Source organism: Euleptes europaea, chromosome 6, assembly GCF_029931775.1.
Source record: "Euleptes europaea isolate rEulEur1 chromosome 6, rEulEur1.hap1, whole genome shotgun sequence".
In the NCBI taxonomy this organism is placed as follows: Eukaryota; Metazoa; Chordata; class Lepidosauria; order Squamata; family Sphaerodactylidae; genus Euleptes; species Euleptes europaea.
The window spans coordinates 60,987,996-61,008,269 of NC_079317.1; the positions used below are offsets into that span (position 1 = coordinate 60,987,996).

The 20,274-nt window shown below is 46.1% G+C and overlaps 2 protein-coding genes across 3 annotated transcripts in view; one reads left to right on the forward strand and one right to left on the reverse strand.

Moving 5' to 3' along the window:
- Positions 1-375: 375 nt before the first annotated feature.
- Positions 376-4,462, forward strand: FREY1 (Frey regulator of sperm-oocyte fusion 1). Its single transcript, XM_056851913.1, has 3 exons — positions 376-494; positions 3,407-3,483; positions 4,272-4,462. The coding sequence occupies exons 1-3, from the start codon at positions 376-378 to the stop codon at positions 4,406-4,408; spliced, it is 333 nt and encodes a 110-aa protein (XP_056707891.1). The 3' UTR covers positions 4,409-4,462.
- Positions 4,463-6,931: 2,469 nt separating this feature from the next.
- The window catches only part of MAPK8IP1 (mitogen-activated protein kinase 8 interacting protein 1), a 69,339-nt gene continuing 55,996 nt past the window's right edge, over positions 6,932-20,274 (reverse strand). The window contains exons 4-12 of one of the 2 annotated variants that reach the window (XM_056851502.1): positions 19,699-19,780; positions 17,922-18,794; positions 14,741-14,816; positions 13,824-13,996; positions 12,990-13,099; positions 12,415-12,534; positions 10,356-10,426; positions 8,845-8,943; positions 6,932-7,101 (exon numbers count right to left, since the gene is read on the reverse strand). In XM_056851502.1, the coding sequence (XP_056707480.1) occupies positions 7,029-7,101; positions 8,845-8,943; positions 10,356-10,426; positions 12,415-12,534; positions 12,990-13,099; positions 13,824-13,996; positions 14,741-14,816; positions 17,922-18,794; positions 19,699-19,780 (1,677 nt within the window). In that variant the 3' untranslated portion in view covers positions 6,932-7,028. The remainder of the gene's footprint in view (positions 7,102-8,844; positions 8,944-10,355; positions 10,427-12,414; positions 12,535-12,989; positions 13,100-13,823; positions 13,997-14,740; positions 14,817-17,921; positions 18,795-19,698; positions 19,781-20,274) is intronic. The other variant, XM_056851503.1, reaches the window with a different exon arrangement.

A 20,274-nucleotide genomic window follows, 5' to 3' on the forward strand; every position in this document is an offset into this window, starting at 1 on the left:
ACTGCTCCAGTGTGAAGATGGAAGAGCCCAAAGTCTGCAGTTTTAGGGTATCTTAAAATAGAGATGAAGAGATGCTGCAGCCCTAAATTGATGACATAGCACTGGATTTCCCCTCCCCACCCCCAGACCAACTCTGCTCCTTATAATTTTTGCTATTACATGCTATCACATGCTATTAAAGCCCTTTTAAAAAGGCAACTGTGGGGACGGGAGGACTCAGAAAACTCTAGCAACTTGTCTGCATTGTCTGAGAGAATACTTTTGCCCAAAGACGTTTATAAGTTCCATTCCCCTAGCCAGGCTGTGGCCTAGAATTCAGCATTGCCTGTGTTCCTTTCATTTCCATTGTGATGGCACGGACCCTGTGTTCCGCTAATGAGAGCCAGTCAGAAGAAGAAGAGCCAAGCTGGATTCTGCTCTGCTGGCTGGATGGAAGTCCGGCTTCTGCTGCTGCTCCTGATAGAGGCAGGGCTCCTAGTGCCAAGTCATCAAAGGTAAAAGCCACCCTAGTGTTGGATTTTCCAATACAGAAAGTGTACATGACTGTGCTCATAGCTGATTGTAACTCGTAAATGCAGTTAGGGATGAGGGTGATGAAGAGAATGGCTCCTTTGATCCGAATCCCACTGTTCCCTCCTCCTCTTCAAATATCAGCCTTCTATTTTAGGAATCATGCTTTTCTGATTGGTCATCTCCAATCACCAGGTCATCTCCTCTTAGTCTGGCATCCCTTAGTAAATGAAACCCATGCCACTAGGGCTGTTTCTGCAAAGGGGATCATTCCCCATTTTGGTCTCACTGCTGTTGCAAATTATTTCATTCACAATGGCACAGATTGTGTTGTGCTTCTGTGTCTGCTGTTTGCTGGGACTCTGAGTCAATACAAAAGTATGTGAAGCCTTACTACAGATAATTTTAAAAGGAAACCGAATCCACAGGAGATGGCACAGAGGTGGGCAATGGTGAATGGGAGAGGAAACAGTAGGAAATTGCCCCATGTGAGTGACGGTGTTGTGTGGAAACCCTCAGAAGAACCATTGCAGCTGGCAGAGCAAAAGCTTGTGTGTGGAATAAGCATCCTAGAATTATGTTCCAGAGGCACAGAATCTGGTTGGATCAGCCCATCTCACATGTCCAGATTCTTGTTTTAGTTGTTTGAAGTCTGAATTACTGTGTGCTATTGAAACTATTCATGAGATGACAAGAGTCACTGGAAAAGACAGTCATGCTAGGAAAGGTTGAGGGCAGCAGGAAAAGAGGAAGACCCAACAAGAGATGGATTGACTCAATAAAGGAAGCCACAGCCTTCAATTTGCAAGATCTGAGCAAGGCTGTCAAAGATGGGACATTTTGGAGGACTTTCATTCATAGGGTCGCCACGAGTCGGAAGCGACTTGACAGCATTTAACACACACACACTGAAACTATTAAAACTTAGGCCAGGGATGGGGGACTTCATAGTCTCCCATTAACCATAAACAGGTTCACCAAGAAGTTGTGTGTGTGTAAAGTGCCATCAAGTCGCAGCTGACTTATGGCGACCCCTTATGGGGTTTTCAAGGCAAGAGACTAACGGAAGTGGTTTTGCCAGTGCCTTCCTCTGTATAGCAACCCTGGACCTTCCTTGGTGGTCTCCCATCCAAATACTAACCAGGGCTGACCCTGCTTAGCTTCTGAGATCTGACGAGATCAGGCTAGCCTGGGCCATCCAGGTCAGGGCAAGGAGAAGATAGTGAACCTCAAATCTGAGGGAGAAGTCTTTGTAAGAAACAGGATGATCCAAGTTAAATTTAGTGGGGTGGCATGAATTTATTTTTTTCTATGGTGAACCTTTCTTCAGAATGCATGTTCATTATTTATCACATCTTGGAAAGTGCAGGTTTTCATAGGGCTCTTCGACATGGTAACTACCCCTCATCACTGCCCAGCTGCTTCTTGTGAAGGAAGACTTAAGAAAACACTGAAAACTGCAGACAACAGATGGGTCCGGGCCAAACACAATAGCAATGATATCTTTAAAAAGGTTCCACAGTCATCCAGTGTATTTCAAGCCTGTACACTCTTCATCAAGGAATTACACGTTTGCAAAGTGTTCCATGAAAACTGAAGTGCGAGAAGTATATTTTATCTCCCTGCAACAGTATTGAAATATGAAGACATGTTCTGCATAGAACACAGAAACAAATACCAGTAAAAATTCGGAGAGCTGTTCAATACATATTTTGAGGTTATGATTTTAAACGAGTATTTTAAAGAAATAGGAATAAAGATATGTGATTTATATTTCCAAGGGAAGAGAGATTCTCAGGATGAACACTTTAAATTCAGCTGTACAAATATAGTTGCATTCGAGTAGTGGTGCTAGAGTACGGATGGGGATGCACATTTGGCTGTGTGTCCAACAGAAAGTAACACAGCGTGCCACCAGTGAGGTGTACATTCAGATTTATGCCTACATAAATGTAGCAAGTGCTACATTAATGGCAGTCTGCTTCTGCTCACACGTCTCCTTATGATTGTACTGGAGAAATATAATTTATTTAGTTTATAACAATAGGTTGCATCCCAAACTCAGGGTTTTTGTTTTGTTTTTTGCTGATGGAAGGCACTTCTTAAATTTTCCCACCTCTTCCCTTCCCACTGCAGCACACTGATCTTCCTGAAATGCTACTCGTGGGGAATGGGACCCTCAAGAATGGCACAAGTGGCTGATTAGGGGAAGGAAGGAGGAACTGGCAGAAATTACACCTCCCTTTCCATTATCAGAAAATTTAGTCAGGATCTAACCCAACGTCTTTAAAGTATGAAAATATAGTCATGATGCATACCTATTCTCTCCAGGATCAGAGGAGCATGCCTATTATCTTAGGTGCTGTGGAACACAGGCAGGATGGTGCTGCTGCAGTCGTCTTGCTTGGGGGCTTCCTAGAGGCACCTGGTTGGCCACTGTGTGAACAGACTGCTGGACTTGGATGGACCTTGGTCTGATCCAGCATGCCCTTTCTTGTTTTTATTATTTCTAGGCATACTTTCAGTTCTACTTTTATGGTTAAATTAATGCGTATATAACTTTTAAGGTCACAAATCGGTCATAATGTAGAAGTATTATAATGAAGATTATCAGTGCTGTACGGTTTCACCATTAAGACTTTTCCCCTGAAATTCTTAATAAATTTGTCACTCCTTAATGAAGAGATGTAGGCGCTGGAAAATATGCCCAATATCTGCAGAGGACCTATTAAAGACATTTTAATTGCAGCTCTAGGCAATTCGCCTTTGTATTCTGCAACAAAAAAATTCACCATATTAATGTGTGTGTGGGTGCATTCTCTTACCTCAAAAGTCAACGTGAAAGCCAGCCTTGGGCACCAGCTGTAGCACTTTCTGATTATGTGCTCTTCTACAGAAGTACTGGTCAACCTGTCCCCGAGGAGTTCACTGCACCCCTGGAGCTTCAGCAGCAGCACTTCGGCTTAGTGGATGGCATGTATTCATTCCAGTTCCTACCACCTGTGGAGGGTTTGTCAACCGGGCTCTAGTTCAGCAGAAGCAATTGCATGCACAAACCCAGCTGCAGCAGAACCTAGAAGAAATTATGTTGCTGATATTTCCCATAGCAGCACCCTGTAGCCAGATGTTTTAGAGCCAAATTCCACAGGGACGGCTGTGTTCCTCTATTGCAGCAAAACTCAGAAGGAGCCATTTGGCATGTCAAAGCAAAGAGATCTACTTATAAGTGGGCTTTAGCCCACAAAAGCCATCTGTTACCCTTTAAGGTGTCATGAGACGCCTTCTTTTTAAAGGGCTGGCTATCAAGGAAAAAAAGGGCCTAAATCCAATTCAGCCTCTGATTTGGGTTAGTGTAGAACTGAAGCAAATTGAAAGCTAGAAAACAGAAGAGGCACTGAGTAGACAGTTGATGGGCATTTGTTGCATTTAGGAACAGCGGCGTTGCCATCTGCTTGGATATCTAAGACAGAGGGTGGTCCAAATTCACTGGCAAACCTGTAGCGAGCATCCACGACCCGGATGGGGGAAGGGGTATGACCAAAACAGCTTGGGATCCCTGGTTCATGCAAGCAGGTATGGTTGAGGAAACCATTCCCCAACATTCTGCATCTTAGGCTCCCTTGAACATGTGTATAAACCTGCTAGGGGCATTGGTATCCGAGTTTCCTTTATTAGTCTTTCGAGGGTGCACATCATTTGGGATTCTCTTCTTCTGATCTGCCAGTACTACCCACAGTCTCCATTCGTTCATCTTTCCGCAGATTATGGCATTAAACCAAAACATCCCAACTTCCGGACACGGGCCTCTCGTAAAGAAGCAAAAGAACTGCAGAAGGCACACAAGAGCAAGCGGGATGAGCCTGATTTTGAGGAGTATTATTACGATGACATCCTTTGACTCGCTTTGGCAACTGGTGCTACAAACGCCACCTGGCACCAGCTATTTGATAAAGATGGGAAATAAGTGCCACAGGCAGAAATCCCTCTCTTGCTTTCACACCCTTCTTTATTGCACAAGGTTGCTGAGTGCCAGCTCTGACTGTTCCATGCACCTGTGCTACAAGCACAGTCCTTGGCCACGGATGTTGACAGCCTGAGAACCTTAGCTTTCCTTTCATGCATTCAGTGGGTGCTTGGCAAACCTTAGCAAACTGGACTAGTGGCTACAGATGGGTTGCTATGGCAGAGGTTGTTGCTGTGTTGTTTCTGCCACAATTACTCTGCTCAGCCTCACCCCTGCTATGACCCTTCTGGCTACAGTCCAAATGTTCTTCCCCTCCAGCACTTTACTCTTTTCTTTGCTCCCAGCCCACCCTAAAACTCCAAATTCTATTAAAGCAGGCAGCATAAATAAATGCACATTTCCCCACTGTGCAAAATAGATGGCATTATTTGAGTTTCTGTGGCGGACAAATTACTGGTATTATTAAAATGCAGAATATACATCATAGCTGCCCCCTCCAAGTACCTTTAGGAGGAATGCAGACCAAAGAACCTTTTTTGGAATGTCTCAAGCTGGTAACCACAGCTCTGCCAGGGCCCGATTTGTGTTTGGCTTGAGAATTGGCTAGAAGATTAGCAAGTGGCTTTGCAGCACAACTGATGGATGTTCTTGGGAGTCCATTCCCTGAAAGCCTTTAAACACAATGTGGCAACGTGACAAGTTTTTGCAGGACACATCTGGTAGATTCAGAATGCCAACAGCTGGGAATTGGTGGCTAACTCCAGTTTTATTTTCCTTTTTATTATTATTTTAAATTTTTGTTATTATCTGCCTTGGGTCCCAATGTGTGGGAGAAAGGCAGACTTATAAATGTTTTACAGAAACAGATAAGCAGAGTTCTGACACCGGGTTAAATGAGTGATGCCCCCACTGTTGCTCACAATATAAAGACACACACAGACTGCCTCACAGGAGTCCCTCTTGCCCCACACATACGTGGATGTAGCATCAGTGGGGGAGGGAGGGAGCCTACTTGATCTCCCCACTTCTAGGGAAACATCATCATCAGGGAAGAAAAAGACCCACACAATTGGGGTTGCTTCATTACGCCACAGTAAAGTCATTCCACACAACTAGACTCAAATGGAACCTTCCCATAATGCACTCTTTAGGCCCTCAGTTATGTAAATGGAGGCTATTTAACAGTTTTCTGAATCTGATGGGCCATCATTTGGCCTCAAAATGAGGGTTGCTGACTTTGGAATGTCCTGTGCTGCACCAGGGGACATCCCGCATGGCAGACCCTTCCCCACAAATTCCCACAAAAGGTCTGGAGGAGCAGTTGCTTAGAGGCCCAGCACTTGTGGGCAACACCACAAAAGCCACACAGGCTCCTTGAAACATCACGTTTAATCATTGTTATCACCAGAGCAGATCCAGCAGAAGCATAGAGCCCCTTCCTGAGGGGTGGGTGGAGGAGGGCAAAGGCACACCTTTCTGCAGCTCTCAACGGCCCCTTGTCGCACCTGCTGTTTCCCTGGCTTTGCTTCTTCTCAGTGGGACCGAGCCCTTCCTGTTTCTGTTTGTGCTTATGGCTGGAGCTCCTCCCAGGCCCCTAAACATGGATAAACCAACAAGCCAGCTCTCCCGGCTCTTCCAGGATCCAGATTCCCTCCTAGATGTGGAACCGGCAGCTGGAGCAGAGCGGTGGGAGAAAGGAGATGACAGTATGAGGGCTGGAGCAGAGGAGCTCTTTCCATCATCAGAAGAGGAGGGCTGGGTCCTCACTGGCTAGCTACATGCTCCAACCTTTTTTTCCCCTGCCAAAGGAGGAAGAGAGGGCCAGGCACCAGTGAGTTTCCAAAAGCTGCCTGATCCTTCTCAGGCACAGGATAACATTCTTGCGTGGATGCCAGTAGGTATGTCCTGGGGTTTGCCGGGGCAAAATTCACCAAAGGCTTTCCCTTTATTCACCTCACTTTGCCCTCTTTCCCTGCCTGTTTACCATCCCCACAGCTTCCCAAGCATATGAGCCATCAAGTCTTTCCCAGTGGACATTCTCTGACGCTTGCAAATAAAACCCCTGACGATTTCAAATCAAACCCCAAGGGTTACAGATAGCATTTGGGGCTAGAGCAGTCCCTGACACTCAGCAGCTCCCGGACAAGACCCATGGCTATGCCCTCTCTGCCGGTAGCACTGAGCGAGCCCTTGTGCGTGCGTTGCAAGTAAGAAGCCCAGCTCAGCCTCTCCCTCGATCCAGTGCCCACGCCCGCTCTCCTAGACCTGCGACGGTAGAGCCTGGGTTCCACTGGCGGCACTTTCTTCCCGACAGAATAATCCAAAACAGCGTATTTGCTTTCAAAAATAACAAACCCCATTTTTGTCCACCCGTCCCACCCCTCCCCAATCCCCCAGCCCAAAGAAAGGAGGTGCACTGGAAGAGGTGGGGCTCTGCACACCGAGGGGAAACCAACCCCGGGCCCACTCCTCCTCCAGCCTCAAAGCAGCCTGTCCATGCACGGTGTGGGAGCAGCCCTGGCCTGTACAGGAAGGAGGGGGCCCTGGCCTGCCCCTACTCTAGGTAGATGTCCTCTGTGGGGCACGTGTATTCCACACATTCCTTGTAGAACTGATGGAAGGCCCTCCTGGAAAAAAGAAGAAGAGTTGGTTTTTATATGCTTGAGTTTCTCTACCACTTAAGGAAGAATCGAACACCTTCCCCTCCCCACAACAGACACCCTGTGAGGCAGGTGAGGCTGAGAGAGTGCGACTAGCCCAAGGTCACCCAGCTGGCTTCATGTGGAGGAATGGGGAAACCAACCCAGTTCACCAGATTAGCCTCTGCCGCTCATGTGGAGGAGTGGGGAATCACACCTGGTTCTCCAGATCAGAGTTCACTGCTCCAAGCAAACAAAGGCATGGGGCAGGTCAGGAGCAGGAACTGTCCTGCCATTTAGACAGAGCAACAAGAGTCTATAAACAAGCCTCACATTTGCAGAGATGCCAATTCCTTTTTCAGTTCTGGCTTCAACAATTCCATCTTTGTCACAAATCTCAGAAAGGACCAGTTTATTTTATTTATTTAGAAAATGTATATTCCTCCTGTCCAGAGAACCAGCTTGAGATGGCTTACTACTAAAACAATAAATAAGCAGAGGGTTGGACTAGATGGTCTGTATAGCCCCTTCCAACTCTATGACTCTATAAACAAAACCAGTAAAACACAACCTTTAAAAAAAAAAGCAGTAAAGGAACCATAAAAAGCAAGCTGATGCCATTAAACAGCCCAGGCTTAACAGCATAAAAACAGATTGAGTAATCCAATATGATGTTGATAACATGCTTTTTAGGACAAAGGCTGACTATAAATGTTTAATGATTAAAAACCTTTAGTTATAAGCCTGGGTAAAAAGGAATGTTTTAGCTTGGTGCCTAAAGGGAAGTGTATTCCCCTTACTATCTTCCTCCTGCATATAAGCTAGGAATGGCCCTGCCTATACTTTTATGATACTGCCCATTTAGCCTACAGGCCTTGAGTAATGTCACACTAGACAAAATAAAAATAGATAATTTAAATAGCCAACCAGCTACCAAGCTTGACATCCTCTGAATTTGATTATGTGAGCAAAGAAATTGGCTGCAGCCAATGCAATTCCTAAATCCAAGCCTATACTTTAAATCCACACTGTGGGCTATAAGACTGCAGAGGCTACTTGTGTGAGCAAGCTGCTCTTGCGCTTCGCACATACATAGATGCCTTTGTGCAAATACCCTTCTTAGGTGACTTGCCAGTCACGCAAACAGACTATTTGTGCGTGGTGGTAAATGAACACAAGGAAGCAGATTCATAAGCTGCATTCACGCATCACGTCAAGCCAGCATTAAGCCTGAATTTCTACGAACCTCTTCTCGATGTGATTCAGCATGCTTTCCAATGCTGCACCCAGACTAGCAGGAGCAACCTTACAGGATTACACATTATTCTGACTGAAATATATACCACTGGTAAATAATTCAGGCATTGGTCTGCTTTGTTTGATATCTGAGTTGTGAACTGCTCAAGAAAAATATGCCATCTCTGGAGAAGAGGCTAATTCAGAGAAAAGAAAGGTGGGGCCAAACAAAACCTTAATCTCCCCAGCATTACATTGCATCTAACACCCAATAAACCTCGGGCTCCCTGCCAGCCAAAGGCAAAATGAGAATTCTGATAAGAGCAAATGGCCATACTTCATTTTGAAACACAGCTCTTCTTGCTAGAAAAGGGTGGCTATCCCCTGATCTCTTGTATACGTGCTGACATCATCAGTATCTATCCACAATCAGTGCTCTTTTTCCTTCAGGGATCCCTGTGAATAGCTAGATCCAGAATGTAGCCTGTGACTCACCCTACAGACTCTGCAAGTGGCTTGGTAGACTCCTCCGACACAAAGACGTGGCACGCAAATCTGTGGTCAGCCGGGTGCTTGGTGATGAACCCAAAATACCTGACAGACAGAGAGAACATAATAATGAGTCTGGACTGAAGCAGTGGCTTTTGGCTACCTGAGAAAGAAACTGATGTCCACCCAAACAAAAGACTCAATGATTTTTTTTATTGCATTCTTCCTGCAATCTGTGGTCTGACAGAAATGGAATCAGGAGTCCTCTGAAGAGTCATTTACACGTTTCCTTTTTTGCATACATAGGCAAAAATCAGGAAGCAGGAGAATTTGCACAGGAAGAAAAACGCCCCTATAATTCTTCTCGGGCAATTCACCTTTTGATCCACTCCAGCTTGTCAGTCAGTGCTGCGTCCTGCATTTTGCCAAAGCCCAATAATGTAGACAGTATGTTTTGAGGGGTCAGGATGATAGAAGATGTTAGAAAGAGCAATGGAAACACTCCACTGAATTCCTGGATGCCAGAAACACTTCTTACCAGTATATAGCCCATGGAAAAGGGGTAGGGTGAGGAAGCTGCTAAGGATAGTTAGCACTGGGTAAATGCTAAAGTAGGATGTGTCTGTTTGCAGGGTAGCACTAACGGTTACTAGGAGGGAGGTCCACAACAAGGCATTTCATTTTTAAAAAGGTAAAGATTCACAATACAATGGGTAAATACTATACAGTAATCCTGTATATCATCTGCGGTTCTTGTAAGGTGTGTAAGAGACTGTGCTGTTTCCCCACAAGTCCACAGTGGCCTTCTGCCTATCTCCATTGCCATTAGAGCCAAGAATAGGCTATGCAGTATGAACAAACAGGGTAGGCTGCATTGTTTTTGGACATCTCTTGCCTCCCATACATAGTTTGACAAGAATTAAATAAATCCCTGTGTAGGAAGTCCCTATGGATCCATTTATTTATTTACTTCACTTATACCCAGCCTTTCCCCCCAATGTGGACCCAAGGCAGCTGACTATGTTTTCTGCTCCTCCATTTTATCCTAACAACCATCTTGTAAAACAGATTTAGCTGAGAGTGTGTGACTGGCGCAAGGTCACCCCAGTGAGCTTCCATGGAAGAGTGGGGAATCAAACCTGGGTCTCCAAGATCTTTTCGTGACACCCTAACCACTGCACCACTGTGGCTTTCCTTTTCTCCTTACACCTCAAATGCCAAACTATAATCAATAGAAGTCTGTGCAACGGGGAAACCAATGGGGAGCTTTCCTCCTGCTCTATCAGTCTCTGCATTGTACATCCTTCATCCAACAAAAACTACATGCATCCCCAAGAAATCCTTAAGCTTCCAAGAGTGGTTTGATCTGAAACTGTAAGGAAGGAATGCCACATTCAGATATTAGCTTTGCAAGTGTTTCTGTCAAGAAGACACTACAGAGTATCACAAGGAAGGAGGCTGGAGGCCTCCTTTGTTATGAACTACTCCACAGCTTTTGACCACCTCCTGGGACTTACTTGTTGTTCTTTGGGTGGTATCCACAGAAGGAAATGTTCTTCAACTGGAAGAAGTGGCTACATTTATTTCCCTGAAAAAAAAGAGAGAAAACCATTGTTAAACTTGTTCTGTACCTGGAGGGGGAGGGGAAATAGGGTCATTTTTTTTGCTCTGCAATGCCCTACAGTGGAAAGGTGATGAGTCTCACCCCACTGACCTTACCCCACTGACACAGAACTACATGTTATGTGCAGTTCGAGGATTCTTCTAAATCCTGTCAGTTTCCTCCATTAAAAGTAAAATCAGTTTTGGGTGGCAATTTTTATTGGAGGAAAAAGTTTAAGAAGCCCCTCTTCCCTATCACCAGTCTTTCCCTTTTAAATCACAACTTTTAGGCCATGTATCAAACTTTGAAAAGACTCTCAAAAGAATCACTGAACTACACATAACGGGCAGTACTTCCTTTATACAGAAATGCTACAGTGGAGACTGAAGGATGAGGACAGTAAGGCTACACCAATATCAGACCAGGTGACAATAATTCTAGACCAAGTGATTTTTTTTTACTGTACACCCACCCAAGTTCACAACCTGGCATTCACTCATAATTAACCTGCAACCTTTACTAAAACTCTGCATTCATATTTAGAATGGAATGGATCTTCAATTTACTCAGAGCCATTTGTTGAAAGAGTGAAATATTCCCTCTTTCACCTTACAAGGCAGGGTTTCTGCTATTACCTGCAGTTCATAGTTATGGCCATTGATCAGCTCTGCTACTGGGGAAAAATCTGCTTCTTTTTATGCAAATAGAGGTACTGGTTTATGCAGCTCTATGTCACGATCCTCAAAGTGATCAGTTTCAAAGCCTGCTACAGTTTTATTTGTTTATTTAGATATTTATACCCTGCTTTTCTCCCTGCAGGGGACTCAGAGTGGCTTACAACACTTGCTCCTCTATTTTACCTGCACAACAACAACCCTGTGAATTAGGTTAGGCTGAGAGAGAATGAGAGTATTTATTCAAAATAAATAAAAGATTTGGACCACCGACCCATACAGTGGTCCTCAACAGTTAGGGTTGCCAACCTCCAGGTACAATTGATCTCCAGCCAATAGAGATCAGTTCACCAGGAGTAAATGGCCGCTTTGGCAATTGGACTCTATGGCATTGAAGTCCTTCCCCTTTCCAACCCCTCCTCCTCAGGCTCCGCCCCAAAAATCTCCAGGTATTTCCCAACCTGGAGGTGGCATCCCTATCAAGAGTTTAGAATTGGGCTGAGGAAATTTTTTCCAAAGCTCTTGTGAAATCATACACAATAAAGTGGAGTTGAATATAAGGCTTTGTGATGCTGAATCAAGCTGATTTTGGTTTGCTAGTGCATGAAGCAGTACAAAATAGTGAGAAAGTCATCAATGTAAGTTCTAAAAGAAATAAGTTATTGTTTTGCTCCAGCAAAAGAAATCCATACCAGCAGTGTTCTTGAAATCACAGCCCTAGAGTCAGTAAAACAGATATACCCTCCACCCAGTCTTTCTGCTTCATGGCTGTAATGTCCTTGGATGACCCTGGCAGAGCAATCCCATTATAGGGGAATGCACTTTCTAAATAGCTTTGTTCCTTCCTCTTGAAAGCTGGATGTGAGCTACTTATGTAGAAAAGCTAATCATAGAAGCTTTGCTGCACGGATCCACAGAGCGCTGCTTAAAATAGTAGCAGGAGGGTTTAGCAACGGGCTCACAGATTATCAGAACAGCTTAGCAGACAAACCTTCCAGTATACCCTTCTAATGGGTATACTACAGGCGGTTGTCTTGTACCTGGATTCCAGAGCAAGGACTCCACTTCGCCCTGCTATCCTATACAGTGGATCCCCTGCAAGTAACATCAAGTGGTGCTCCTAGCCAGGCCGGCACATGTAGATCGCTTTCCCTGCATATTCAACTGTTGGTTTACTTGCTTTGAGTAGTTCTGAGGTGGAACTAGCAGGCGTAATAAGGCTTGGAGTACATGGATGAGTGGCCCTTCAGGGGTGCAGGACCTATGCTGGTAGCAGAGTGACACCCGGCTCAAGCCTACCTTGCTGGGGTCCTTGGAGTCATCACTTTTCACTGCAATCTTGACTCCTCGCATGCTGATCTCCAGGACACAGCTGGAGGGCGGGTTAAAGTGCACGGTGAGGCGGCGAGTAGTGGCAATCTGTAGGGGAGGAAGGCCACAAATATACTGACCGCTGCGCAAATTCTTCAGAGCTCCTAGTGACAGCGCTCTTCCCTTGGAAAATACTTTCCCTCTCAGTTGGCCCGAAAAGCAATTTTAGGTTCATTCACCACATTGTGAAAAAAAATTGTTAACATTTTGTAAAGTCAAACAACGCTCCATGGATTGGGAAAGGGAAGCTATATTCGTGATGTCACTGACTTTTGTCAATAGGCACTCTCCACTGTTATTTTTCTTTTCTAGTTCAAATTGAACCAGATGAGAAACTGCAGAGTTTTCCCCAGAACAAAATAAAAAAGCACATTTGCACTAAATGTGGCAAGGGTGCTTTAAGACCCTTCCTACTGCGTTAAAATATTATGCTTGTCTTGACCCAAAGGGAATGTCACGTGGGAAAACCAGATGGTGGGGTGGTGTGGGGTGAAGAGCTGTACCTTCTGCATAGCTGCACACAGCACGTCATTGCCCTTATGATACGGAACCTGGACTGAACCAAGAAACTTCACCCGAAACTGATCCACCCAATCGCTGGTCTTGCTCAAGTCTGAAAGCCAAGGACCAAGAGAAGGGAGAAATATCACAATATCACTGTCCTAACAAGAAAACGCTCACCTTATTATTTAACCCAGGGCTCAACTATACTCTCTCCCCCACACATTTTTACTTCAACAATTCTTTTTTCCCCTTTGGCAAATGCAGTCTCCAGCATTGTCCAATCAGGAGAAGGAAGACATGGTGACAGAGGGAAACTTTAGCCCTTTCCTCCCCTGTCATTTTCTTGTTACAAACAGCTTCCTTATCCCTGAGCCAGCTTTACTTTTGCTGGGGAGAAGTGTCCTTACCTGTATTGTTTCTCTCCAGCAGCAGTAAAAACAGTGGCGTGACGGCTTTTCCAGCAAGAGGAAAATAAAATCTCCTTTTCTACCCCCACCATTCTCCTGATTGATCTAACAAGCCTGGAGGTGGCATTTGCAAGGGGGAAAAGGTTTAAAATAAACACATGTAGCGAAGCCACTAGTAATATGGTTGATGGAAACACAAGTGGTATACATCTCCAACTTCTTCATATAAATGGAAGTTTGTATACCTCCCTTTTCCTCCCACATTTACTGGTTTTAACTGGCAATCTTGTCTCAAGAAATGCTCGGGTCTAGGAGAGAGCTATGAGCTAGAGATGAGTTGTATAAGTAAACTTGGATATCACAGAACAGAGTTGGGACCAAAGGACCGGGGTGGTGGTGCAAGGAGGCTGTAGAAGGGCTCACTACCTGTCATGTGATCTGAATCCTTGGTGACCTCGATAGCATAGTAAGCAGGGAAGATGCCCCGGTCACCTGTCCTCATGTTATAAGCCTCATACCAATAATCTTCTGCCTGAACCTCCACCAGCAAAGGATCATCTACCTCCAATTCCAGCTCATCTTCATGACGAGGCACAAACCTGTGAAGAAAATCATCAGCACTTTGCAAGCCTGCAAGCTTCGCTAGCAAAGCTCTGCGAGTATATGCCTGCCCCAAAAGTTTTTATTTAAATAGGGCCTGGTAAGAAATTCTGCAGTCAACATTAGAGAATAATAGTCTGGGCCCTCTTTGTTCAGAGACATCTGTGCTAGAATTTCAGAACCCCAGGTTCATGAACCAGAGGTTATTTTTCAGGGCTTAACTGAGCAAATAGCTCCACATCTGAAATAAGTAACATCCCGAGAGCTACTTATATAAAAAAAGCAGAGGATACTGTCGTGAGCAGAATGCAGGAATCAATCAGCGGATATTTCCTCCCACAAACATGGTTGCTGTGGTCTTGCACAGGCTGTTCCTCTAGTGTTTCTCTGCTCAAGGAAGAGGGAGAGGACTGCATGCATGAGCCATAATTATTTACAGAAGCCCCCAAAAGAAGGGTCTATGCTAGCTCTATAGACCCTCATAACCAAAAATAATGCACAGTGCCTATTTGCCCAATCCCTGTTTCACCAAAGGCCTTCTAAAGGTTCCAAACTCAGGTCCAAGTGTGTTTTGCAATGTGTATATGCCAGCCTGGGATTTCACAAGTCCAGGCCACTGAGAAGATCTTAAGCCTCTCTCCTGTTGAGGTGGTGAGGGAAAGACTTGGGTGGGAACTTTCCAAAAGCTGGATGAATGGGAGAACTCTGTACTATTTGAGGCAGAAGGTTTTGCAAGCACTCACCTAAAGACAGCGCGGTGAGTCTGCTCCTGCTCTTCTCCGTTGATAATGCAAGAGAAAAGCCCAAAAGATTCAGCACCTGCGAATGCAAAAGAAGAAAAATGCTCAGTCACATGGAATAGCCAGTATTGTGTAATGCTTAAGAGTGGTGGACTCTAATTTGGAGAACTGGATTTGATTCCCCACTCCTCCACAGGAGTGGTGGACTCTAATCTGGTGAACCGGGTTGGTTTCCCCACTCCTACACATGAAGCCAGCTGGGTGACCTTGGCCCAGTCACAGTTCTCTTAGAGGTCTCTCAGCCCCACCTACCTCACAAGGTGTCTGTTGTGGGGAGAGGAGGGGAAGGAGATTGTAAGCCAGTTTGATTCTCCTTAAAATGGCAGAGAAAATCAGCATATAAAAACCAATTCTTCTCCTTCTTCAAACAACCATTTTTGCCAACCAGAAGGGCCAAATAATGATCTTTACTACACAGTTTCTTAATGTCATATGATGGACAGGGCCTTACTAGTGGGGAAAGATAACGTTAAAGGTTGCCCATGGGTAGTAAGGCTGGCAATGAGACAATGGGATACAGAAAGAGAAATGCCAGAGAGATACATGTGGCCTGGTCAGTGACAAAATTCTGCTGTACTATTGTTGGGTCCTTGGAGGTTTAATGGGAGCCACCGTTTCACAACATATCCAGTTGGGATAACAAATGATCTTATGTCAGACTCTGAATTAAAAAAAACTACCCATCATAGCTTTTCACTCTTCCATCTCATCACACCCTTTTATCAATGTGGAGAGAAGAAGAAGAGTTGGTTTTTATATGCTGACTTTTCCTACCAGTTAAGGGAGACTCAAACCGGCTTACAATCACCTTCCCTTCCCCTCCCCACAACAGACACCCTGTGAGGTAGGTGGGACTGAGAGAGTGTGACTTGCCCAAGATCATCCAGCTGGCCATATGTGGAGGAGAGGGGAAACAAATCCAGTTCACTAGATTAGCCTCTGCAGCTCATGTGGAGGAGTGGGGAATCAAACCCGGTTCTCCAGATCAGACTCCACCACTCCAAACCACTGCTCTTAACCACTACATCACGCTGGGGGCACCTGGGAACACATCAGCTATCAGCCACAGACATGGAGAAAAAATGTTTCCCACACAGAAGGATCCAGAACTCGATACAGTATGTACCTCCTTAAACAGCCCCTTTATATACAAGTATAGGTGAGGCAACTACATATCAGTATTGACTGAGCTAGTAACTTCTTATTGGATAGATCAGAGGGCGAGAGACAGACTTTTATTTCATAGTGTTGATGGTGGTATGGGGGAGGGCTATTTGCCATGTAAACACTATCATCTCTGACAAGCAGATTTGCAGTGTTTCAAAAGCATGCAAAACCTGTTAGACCGGAGGATCATTGGGAACAAATGAAATATGTGCACTACCAAATCTGTATCCTATCACTCTTAAAAGGCATCATCTGTCTCTGGCCCTACTGGTTCATTTGGTACAGGAAACACTGAGAAACCATCAGGTGGGAAATCGTTGTAAAGAACAATAAAAACTCTTCAAAGCTTTCAGCACAACATTGGTGCAAAAGCCTCCAAACTAACTACTTCATCCGTGAATCTTTCAGAAGTGCTACACATCAGTTTTGGAAGCCATTATCTTCCATTCTTCATAGACTTAAAGACAAGAACAACCTAGATCAGTGATGGCGAACCTTTTAGAGACCGAGTGCCCAAACTGCAACCAAAAACCCACTTATTTATCGCCGAGTGCCAATGCGGCAATTTAACCTGAATACCACCCCCAGAGGGGGCCCAGAGGGAGAGGCTAGGGTTGCCAAGTTCCTCTTTGCCATGAGTGGGAGGTTTTTGCGCCTGAGGAGGGCGGGGTTTGGGGAAGGACTTCAGTGCCATAGAGTCCAATTGCCAAAGTGGCAATTTTTCCCAGGGGAACTGATCTCTATTGGTTGGAGATCACTTGTAATAGGAGGCGATCTTCAGCTAGTACCTGGAGATTGGCAACTAGTTCCTTAGTGTTTTCTCTCTACATATCAAGACAAATGGAAAGGTGTTTGGAGGATGGCTTGTGGGCACTTCAAAGGTGGAATAGGACTGCACGCCCCTCCGCCCGCACAGACCCAGAGGGCGCCGGAGAAGCCGCTGGAGGGAAAGAAGGAAGGAAGGAAAGAAGGGAAGGGAGAAGGAAAGGGAAGGGAGGGAGAGAGAGAAAGAAAGAAAAAGAGAGAGAAAGGGAGAAGGAAATGGAGCAAGGGAGAGAAAGAAAAGTAGGGAAAGAAAAGGACAGAGGGAGACAGAAAAAGAAAGAGGCCATTTATGCATGGGAAGTTTTGCCTTGGATTTGCCACTCGGTGGGGCGTGGCGGCGGCGGCAGGCTAGTGAGAGGCGAGCAGGGTAGGGCAGAGGACGCCTCCTTCGCACCCACCGGCCAGCCACGCCCCTCCACCCGCACAGGCCCAGAGGGCGCCGGAGAAGCCGCCGGCCATGCCGAGTGTGGGCGCTCGGCTTCTGTTCCCCGCTCTCCCACCCACCTGGCCAGCCACGCACGCTCCAGTGGCGGCAATGGCGGCAGCTTCTGTGGGAGAGTCCGGGGGCCACCGCCAATGATGTCGGAGGTTCCCCACCCCTGGGCTACAGCCTCCCCCATCCGGGGCAGGGCAGAGCCGGAAAGGCCAGCGGCTTGGAGGAACCGCGCGTGCCGGCAGAGAGGGCTACGAGTGCCGGAAGTGGCACCCGTGCCATAGGTTCGCCAACACGGACCTAGATACAGCTGAAAAGAAGAAATACTCTTCTTAAGAATTGCCAGCAACCAATAGGATTTGATGCAGTCTAAGAAAGCACTAAGCCATTGCCACACACTGTTACAACTGGTGAGAATTTGTTCCAGTTTCCATTCTAAGCTAAGACATCAACTGTGGGTCCAGGAGACCATAAACATAATTTGTTATTATTTTGCACTATGCATTCAAATTGCCCTGAGATCTGATGATACTTGAGGACATCAGGAGATTGTTTCTCATGGCACCATCTTGCTGACCCACAAACATGTCAAGTCCTGCTCTACACCACGGGGAAACTATCATCCCTTTGCAGAGTGACCTTCCCTCTCCTTCAGTTCCCTCCATTACTAAGAAGGACCCTTCCCTACCCCACACTCACTGGAGGAGCGTGACCGGCCGCTCATGAAGACGTTGAGGAACTTCTTGGAGAAGTGGATGTCTGCCTCAGGGGTGGAGTCCTCTGAGAGGCAGACAGAGTGGCGTTTCAGTGCATCCTCTTCATACTCCTCCCCAATGGCCGATTCATAGGGCGAAGAGACACAGTTGTCATAGACAGTGGCTGAATCGCTCTCGTCACTGTAACCCGAGTAGCACTGTTTCAGGCTAACAAGTTCAAGCTGCACATCTTCATCTACCACTAGTGTGTATTTTACGGAATCATAGGAGAGGGCACTGGTGTCAGAGCTCACTGATGCCCTCTGGAGGCCATGGCAAGATCGGTAGCCACCATTGCTGCTCCCATACACAGTCCTTGATGCATTCCTTTTTTCAGGTGAAGACAAATAGTCCAGGACCTCATCCTCCTCACTGATCGAGGCATTGGGCTTTCCCGCCAGTTGTGGGTAGCTGGAAGTGTCTATATCAGAGCTGATAGACATGCGGTTGTCACTGGACTGTGACATAAATGGCTTCTCAGACTCCAGTGGGTCACAATTCTTTTGTACCGGTGTTAGGTAAATCTCCTCAGTAGCCTCCAATCTCACATCTGTCTGGTAGCGGATGCGGTCCCGGTAGGCTTCTGTGCCCCTCGTCACTACCACAACTGTAGGGTTCTGTGGTGGGGGACGACTGGTAGTCTGCTGTTTCTCATGGAGGCGGGAGGACACAACACAGGCAGGTGCAATCTGTGTGGCTGTTGTACGCCGGCACGGGCTCTCTGTTGATGTGCCCCGATCTTTGGTGGAAGTTGTGCTGTTTTGGTGAGTGACTTCATCACTCAGGCAAACATGGTCATGGGGAGGGGTCTGTTCACCTGTGGATGGCAAAGAGGAAAGCACATATTAGAGCCAAAGAAAATAAAAGAAAAATAGTACCTGCTAACAGTTTATGAAGTTAACTCAAAGCTGCAGCAAAAACAGTTACTCTAAGTTCACCACCCAAGGGATGAATGTAAAAGGCTGAGAGGAGCAGTCTCATTAATGGGACATTACATCACACACTTAAACAGATAACCCTCTCATGTGTGTGTGAAGTACTTGGACATTGAAATTGCTATATGAATGCTTAGTATAATTATTAACATAAGGTACCAGACAACAAATGTGTGGCTGACCTACTCCTTCCTTAATGTTCGGATTTTTATGCAACACCACTCGCATTTCAAAGTTATCATAAAACCTTTGGAACAACATAAAACTGGTGGAACAGCAGGCCCAAGAGGGGGCTAAGAGACAAGGAACTAGTCTTTGGAAACGGAGGGGATGTTATGTCAGCCCAAATGTTATCATGAAGCTCAAAGGTGATGAACCTAGTTCCCCACTCCCATGTGATCCTCACAGCAACCCTCTGAAGTACAGCGTCTTGTCCCAGGCCACCTAGGGAGCTTCGCTGCTGACTTGAAGCCCAATCCAATACTGTATCTACTATTCCACTGTGCCTCACATGCCACAGTTGATGCAACAAGAGCCATTATGCTGCCTGAGGTTAGGTAAAAGATGCCTTGGGTAAAAGAGCACAGGCAGGAAAAAGTCAATTCCCCAATGGGTTGTTTCCCACCAGCCAATTAATAAAACTTCAGCGTCCATCTCAAGGTACGGGCCAAAGCAAGCTGTAGAGCTGAGGTCCAAGTGTCAGAGAAACTACTGGCAAGCAAAAAGGGATGGGAGGAGGGAGGAATGATGGACAAGGAATCAGTCTCTGCAGATAGATGAACTCACCAGTTTTCAGTGGGGACGATGACCGGGACACTCGCTCCTGCCAACTGTGCTTTTTCCCCAGAGAGTTGTTGTTCAAAGTGTCCTGAGGAAAAGAACAAAGCGGCCTTGTAGCTGCCAGGGTAAACGGCGCATGGCACAAAGGGGTCCCATCCCTTCCCCCCACACCAGCCTTGCTGCCTCACCCCCTTCCTCCTCACACCAGCCAGCTATTGTCTGTGTGCGTCAGGAAAAGATGGCTATTCAGAGGGATCCAACAGCTAAGTCCATCTGTTGCTTTCGCTGCTGCGGACGCCAGCGCCACAACAGGGAAGGGTTAAAAGGGAGCAGTTGGGAGTAACGGTTAAAGAAGAGAAGAAGGGGAAAGGAAGTGCCCTGGATCTCAGACACCGCACGATCACTCTCTCTGTCGGGGCACACTCACTCGGATCTCCCTGATGCAGCGAGACAGAACCACACAGTTGTTTAATGTGTACTCCGCTCTCTTGTTTAACTCATTCATTCTTCATTGTCCCCAGTAACCAAGGAGTTGGAGAATCCTAGCAAGCTCGTGCCGCTTAAAGGCCTAGTACACATGAT

Excerpts from the sequence above, each read along its gene's own strand:
- FREY1 (XM_056851913.1), top strand. The coding sequence starts at position 376 with ATGAGAGCCAGTCAGAAGAAGAAGAGCCAAGCTGGATTCTGCTCTGCT. Across the intron at positions 495-3,406 it reads CTAGTGCCAAGTCATCAAAG|AAGTACTGGTCAACCTGTCC; the intron begins GTAAAAGCCACC and ends GCTCTTCTACAG. Across the intron at positions 3,484-4,271 it reads GCACTTCGGCTTAGTGGATG|ATTATGGCATTAAACCAAAA; the intron begins GCATGTATTCAT and ends ATCTTTCCGCAG.